At 39.6% G+C, this 6,395-nt stretch overlaps 1 protein-coding gene across 2 annotated transcripts in view; it reads left to right on the top strand.

Annotated features, from left to right (window-relative positions):
- The first annotated feature begins 4,392 nt into the window (after window positions 1-4,392).
- Window positions 4,393-6,395, top strand: part of meis2b (Meis homeobox 2b) — a 30,956-nt gene continuing 28,953 nt past the window's right edge. For both annotated transcript variants that reach the window (XM_058089508.2, XM_058089499.2), the window contains exons 1-4: window positions 4,393-4,721; window positions 4,837-5,081; window positions 5,431-5,572; window positions 6,323-6,373. In XM_058089508.2, coding sequence (XP_057945491.1) covers window positions 4,710-4,721; window positions 4,837-5,081; window positions 5,431-5,572; window positions 6,323-6,373 — 450 coding nt within the window. In that variant the 5' untranslated portion in view covers window positions 4,393-4,709. The remainder of the gene's footprint in view (window positions 4,722-4,836; window positions 5,082-5,430; window positions 5,573-6,322; window positions 6,374-6,395) is intronic.

The raw sequence follows: 6,395 nt of genomic DNA, 5'->3' as shown, positions 1-6,395 counted from the left end.
TAATGTTTCATTCAAGCCGGTAAATCCTGTCAATCCCAAACAGCCTCCTGAGAGGCAGATGCTCTGGTTTGAGTCTGGTGTTGTGGCGAATCCATTAGTTGGACTAATAGGATGCAGAGGTTTGATTATCAGAATGATTAATGCCACGTGGAGGTTGCATTAGCGGTGGGATTTATAATAAGCAGCTTGATTTATGCTTTATGAAGATGAGGGTTGTTCACGGCCACGCAAATCTATGTGTTTATGGTTTTACCCCCAAAAAATAGGCCGTTTCGCCACAAAAAACAAATACAGAAATCCCTCATTTATGGCGATTCATTGTTTGGTTTCAGAAGCGACTTTGATAACTTTCCACAAAATAGGATTCCTTGTATTTTTGTAGTTGGAACATAGGAATTAGATTACAACCTTTTGAATATAGTATTTAACGGTAGTAGACATGGAATATAGTAGACATAGTAAGAGAAAACACAACATAAAGAAGACTGCACGCTGGACGAGTGGTTAGCTAGGGGACCTGGGTTCAATACCCGGCTCGGGGATCTCTGTGTGGAGTTTGCATGTTCTCCCCGTGCATGCGTGCGTTTTCTCCGGGTACTCCGGTTTCCTCCCACATTCCAAAAACATGCTAGGTTAATTGGCCACTCCAAATTGTCCATAGGTATGAATGTGAGTGTGAATGGTTGTTTGTCTATATGTGCCCTGTGATTGGCTGGCCACCAGTCCAGGGGGGACCCCGCCTCTCGCCCCAAGACAGCTGGGTATGTCTATGATATTGGGTATTAGTGTCACGCCCTGTGTAGGTTCCCACGTGACAGTTTGTTTATGTTCCCTCTCTGGGCTTTAGTTTCCGTTTGGATGCTCTTATTTTGTATTTAACTTCCTGCTTTGCTCGTCTTCCTTTGTTGTACTTATCACTCACACCTGTCCCTAATTTCTCCTGCGTCTATTTAGTTCAGGTGTGTGCTTCTCCCGTTGTGGGATCATTATCATTTGTCAGTCTGCCTACCTGAGTTGCTTTATCCTGCTGCTGCAGTTATTACAAAAAATACATATTTTTACCTGCATTTGGTCCTATTCTCTGCATCCTGGGGTGGAACCAATAAGCCGACTATGCACGACCATGACAATTAGGACTGTAAAGGTGACTATAGGGGTGTTATTTCATGTCTAGAGGGCTCTAATAAGGTTAAACAAGCAGGTTTTCTATGCTTGAACTACAATAATGTGCCATATTGTATTTTATATTCCATTTTACACCCTCGTTTTTCATCAAGGAAAAAGTGAATAGCCTGCTGCTAAGCTTTGACATGTGATGCTCTCCATGCTGTTGTCTCTCTCATCCTCGTACTGAACCTCACCAACACACAAACACATCACACTCGTACACCAATGCAACAAAACCCATTTCAACTACGGCTGGAACGTGCAGACAGTATGCAAGCCGCTACATGCTAGCACATGTGCCGTCTCTCCCACATAGACGTAAATGAACACCCCCTCACCGACACCCCTCCCTCTAGTCCACCCTGCTCTCCGCTGGCCTCCTTTCTCCCTGGGTTGTGACAATGCTAATGATTGGCGCTGGCGTACAGGATGACGGCTGACAGGCAGCCAGACCCGGGCTGACTGATGGAGAGGGAGGGTGTGTGTATGGAAACTTGAAGAAGTGTGTGTGTGTGTGTGTGAGGGTGGGGGCTAGAAGAAGAGGTCAAGGATGGTGGTGCACTCGTTCCTTGGTTCCTAAATGGTAATGTATGTCTTGGAAGGCAGGGCCTGACACCCTGAATCAGCCTTCATTCAGATCACTTGGGCTGGCCAGGGTGTGGGTGTGTGGGGTGGGGGGCTGGCCGCGATGGGGGGGGGGTGGCCGGGATGGGGGGGGCTGGCGAGGTACCCATGAAGGAAGAGAAAGCACATGTAAATAAGATGCAATGAGGAGAGATAGCCCCGGGCATGGTGCATGTTTGCCTTGTTTCCTTATCGCTGTTTATCATTCAAATATATGCCTTCAATAATTCACATGCACGCCGTATCAAACAACTGCTTTCCTTTCAAAAATATTCATACCAGAAATATTTCACTTTCTGAAAACACTCCAACATATTTCTTCACTTGTCAACAGAATTTGGGAGAGTCAGCTTGAAATTTTCTTAATGTTCTTTCAAACAGGAGATGATAAGGACTTTTTGTCATCATTCCCATAATAATAATATTGAATGCATTTTGAAGAGTATCATAATAATAATAATGTTTCTTGTGAATAATAACAAAATAGCCCATGTCCTGATAATAATAACCTATTAATACCGTGTGTGTCAATAACAACACAGCTGGGATAGGCTCCAGTATGCTATAATAATAACAGATTAATAACCTTTGTGTTAATAATAACACCTTAATAACAGAATGAAAGATTAATAACATTTTTGTTAATAATAATATAGTAATAACATAATAATAAGAAGTTAATAACATGTGTGTCAATAACAACACAGCTGGGATAGGCTCCAGTATGCTATAATAATAATAGATTAATAACCTTTGTGTTAATAATAACACATTAATAACAGAATAAAAGATTAATAACATTTGTGTTATAATAATATAGTAATAACATAATAATAAGATATTAATAACACGTGAATAACAACACAGCATGCTATAATAATAACATTAATAACCGTTGTGTTAATAACAGAATAATAACATGTTAATAACATTTGCAGCTATCACATATTAATTCCATATTTGGTGATAATAAAACAATTACATACATATAATATATGTGTGTATAATCACATAAGAAATTCATAAACATACAGGTATGTGCAAGCATAATAACATATGACACTAATTTGACGAATAATAGATCATATTAATAACATGTGTAAAGTAATATATTCATAACATATGTGTCTATAGTAACATAATGACATGCGTGAACAATCACATAAAATTTATAACATGTGTTAATACAATAACATATGCTGTATGTGACATAATAATATATATTTCATGTGTCCATAAAAATGTGGCAATAACAATATACTAACATGATCAATATATGTGTAATAATGACATAATAACATGTGTGTAAATAATCATGTAATAACGCATGAATAACGTGTACAGTAATATATAACACATATGTGTATGTGTAAATAATAATCACATAATAACACATTTGTAAGACAAAATAATATATTATTGTGTTGATGAAAAGCAAATTAATAATAACATTTCTGAATGACATTGAACTACAAAGTATAAAAATAATGCCTTCTTATTAAACGTGCTGGTATGATCATGTTTTGAGGCCCGCAGTCACAAAGCTCCATGTTGGCTGCAACGTCAAGTGGCCAACATTCACACCGGAAATGATGTATGCCTTTTCAAAGTAAAAGCAATAATAGCAGAGAGGCAGATGCAGAAATTTTCCCATCAGCAAACAGTTTGAAGAGGTCATTATTGAAACTTTTATTCCAAAAAAGCATAATTAATTTTCACTGCATGTTATGTCCCCCCTGCCCCCTCTCCCCCACAATGCTTTTTAAGGTGCCTGATTTTTGTGGCCACTCACAAAGACAGGGAAAGTGAGTGGGAGATGAGTGCTACAGGCTGAATATAATATCAGTGGAATAATTGTCGTTATAAGGCAGTGTTGGCTTATGCCCATCACTTACTTTTTCATGGAAATCATCCGACACTGACCGGCCCTTGATTATATAAATTACGCTTGAATTACGCTAATTACATTAAACATAATTAATGAAATGAAATATTTATTAAATTTATTACAGTTTTGGTGCTTTGTATTGAGTTGCGGACTCCGCACACGATAACCCGCACAGAAAGCGTTCGAGATCTTCCAGATTCTGCACCTGCAGTACTTCCATGGACTTCCTGCTTTTATTGACTTTACTCCACCCGATCTCGTCTAGGGACGCCCACTCTGCTGTGATTGGTCACACTCCTGAGTGCTCCCGAGGACTTCCTGATACTGTACAGTATATGTTCTCATTTACTGAGTGCAGGCAGTCGCCGGCCATTAAAGGAAATCAGGATCACATTGAATAGTAGAACTTTTTTAGCAGAGCATCCTTTAACAGGAGAATACAACATTGTAACTATACACTACTAACATCTATAGGTCAGAAAGTGGAAAAAGTCCCCTTTAAGAATGAGATATACACTCATTAGCTATGTCAGCTAAAACACATAGCAAATATTGACCTTTTAGCATCTTCTAAATGGCACCCCGTGAAACGGTGTCTATCAGTATCTTATTTTGAAATGGCCACCCAGAAGCAGTCACGCTTACTGACGCCGCGGGAGGTAAAATGGGCAGTCTCCTCCAAGGTCCCTCATTAGCATACCCTCCACATCTTCCCGGCTATAAGCTGCTCCTCGGCCAATCTGTGGCCAGAGAAGCCTTGAGGAGGCGGCAGCGGCAGCAGATGAAGAAGAAGGAATCCAACCCTCAGCCAGGAAACATCTAACATGTTCTGATCCCCGGTGGGGAACCGCAGGAGTCATCAACAAGTTGGCAAGGACACAAGATGATTCCTTCTCGTGTTTGATCGCTTTTGGTTCCCGTGCAGGACTACAATTATTATCTGGATTAAAATTGATATTTTGAGGGATTTTAAAGTCTCCACTGCATTTCAACTCACTTTTTTTGACGCGCTTGGAAATTGCGCACAGCGATGGCGCAAAGGGTAAGTCACAACACACACACACACTTTGGAAGTTGAATAGAATAATAATAGAAGAGTAAATATTTCATATATATATTTAATATAATTATTCTGATGGTTATGATTTTCCCGCCAGTACGACGAGCTGTCTCATTACGGCGGTGGGATGGATGGAGTCGGAGTGCCCACCTCCATGTACGGAGACCCGCACGCCCCGCGGCCCCTGGCCCAGGTGCACCACCTGAACCACGGGCCCCCGCCGCATCCCACGCAGCACTACGGAGCCCACGCGCCGCACAGCATCATGGCGGGAAGCATGGGCGGCAGCATGGGCAGCGCCGTCAACGACGCGCTCAAGAGAGACAAGGACCAAATTTATGGGTGCGTCGAGTTCAGCCTTTATCATATCTGCAATATCAACATACATAATTAGATCATAATACTGCGGTAGGAGATACTAAATATATCATAAACTGTGCTTTATTTTTTAATGACGAATAGCAGCATTTTTTTTGCACACAAATTATTTTGTCTTCCCGGTTTTTTTTAATAAAGTTTGTTTCTGTTCTATGACGTCATTTTCAAAATGCTTTATTTAATTCAGCAACAGAACGTGACAAATTGAATAGCTAACGTGTGTGTATATTCCCTATATTTTCCTTTGTATGGATGTAAATGCACTGCACTCGCGTGTAGACAGTGAAATTGAACAATTGTTGTTTTGTTGCAGTCATCCTTTATTTCCGCTTCTTGCTTTGGTGTTTGAGAAGTGCGAGCTGGCCACGTGCACGCCCAGAGAACCGGGAGTGGCGGGAGGAGATGTTTGCTCCTCGGACTCCTTCAACGAAGACATTGCAGTCTTTGCAAAACAGGTAAACAAACAGAAAAATAATAATCATTACAATTATAATAACCCGTAAGGACCTCCACGTCCCCCAAAGCTTTTCTTTGATTTATTTTTAACCGCTTAGCTTTAACCGATGGCAGATAAATATATGTTACAGTTGTAGCTATCTATGAAATTCCACCGCTAGCCTCTATCACAGTTTTTACAAATATAGTCATTCATAAATAATACTACTTGTATTTGACTGTTTTATTATTATTATTTTAAAATATGCATTTTAAAACCAATTTTTGGTCTAAATGAAGCATTTCCAAGCATACAAATGACTAAATAAAGTAAAATACAGAGAAAAGTACCATTGAAAGACATTGTGATTGTATGTAGTATTCTACACTGATCAGTAGGGGTCAGTAATGTTACATTGATGAGACAATCGCCACCACAGGAAGTACTCTCAGGAAACCATAACAATGACAAGGAGCTTTACTCATGCTAACGTGTGTGAGTCTACATTATGTTATATATTATATTTTCTCTTCTTACGTCAACGATGTTGGGAGTATAAAGGTGACTATAGGTTATGTCTCTAATTAAATATAGCTTTTGTAAATAAGGAATGCTACTTGGCGTGGTAGTAATAATAAGTAAAAATAAGGGAGTACTGTATGTAACACCATATACATCTTATCAGCTCATTGGCCTTACAAATAACACCATAAAAAGAGAAAATGGACCTGATGGATTGATTGTTTGATTTTCTTCCTTTCCACTTTAGATCCGCGCAGAGAAACCTTTATTTTCTTCCAACCCAGAATTGGATAACTTGGTGAGTTTTGTCTCATTTATTA

This window comes from Doryrhamphus excisus, linkage group LG11, assembly GCF_037039965.1.
Source record: "Doryrhamphus excisus strain RoL-2023G ecotype Guam linkage group LG11, RoL_Dexc_Guam_v1.1, whole genome shotgun sequence".
Lineage (NCBI taxonomy): Eukaryota > Metazoa > Chordata > Actinopteri > Syngnathiformes > Syngnathidae > Doryrhamphus > Doryrhamphus excisus.
The sequence above is the reverse complement of the archived record's forward strand: the minus strand, read 5'-3'. Positions and strand labels throughout refer to the sequence as shown.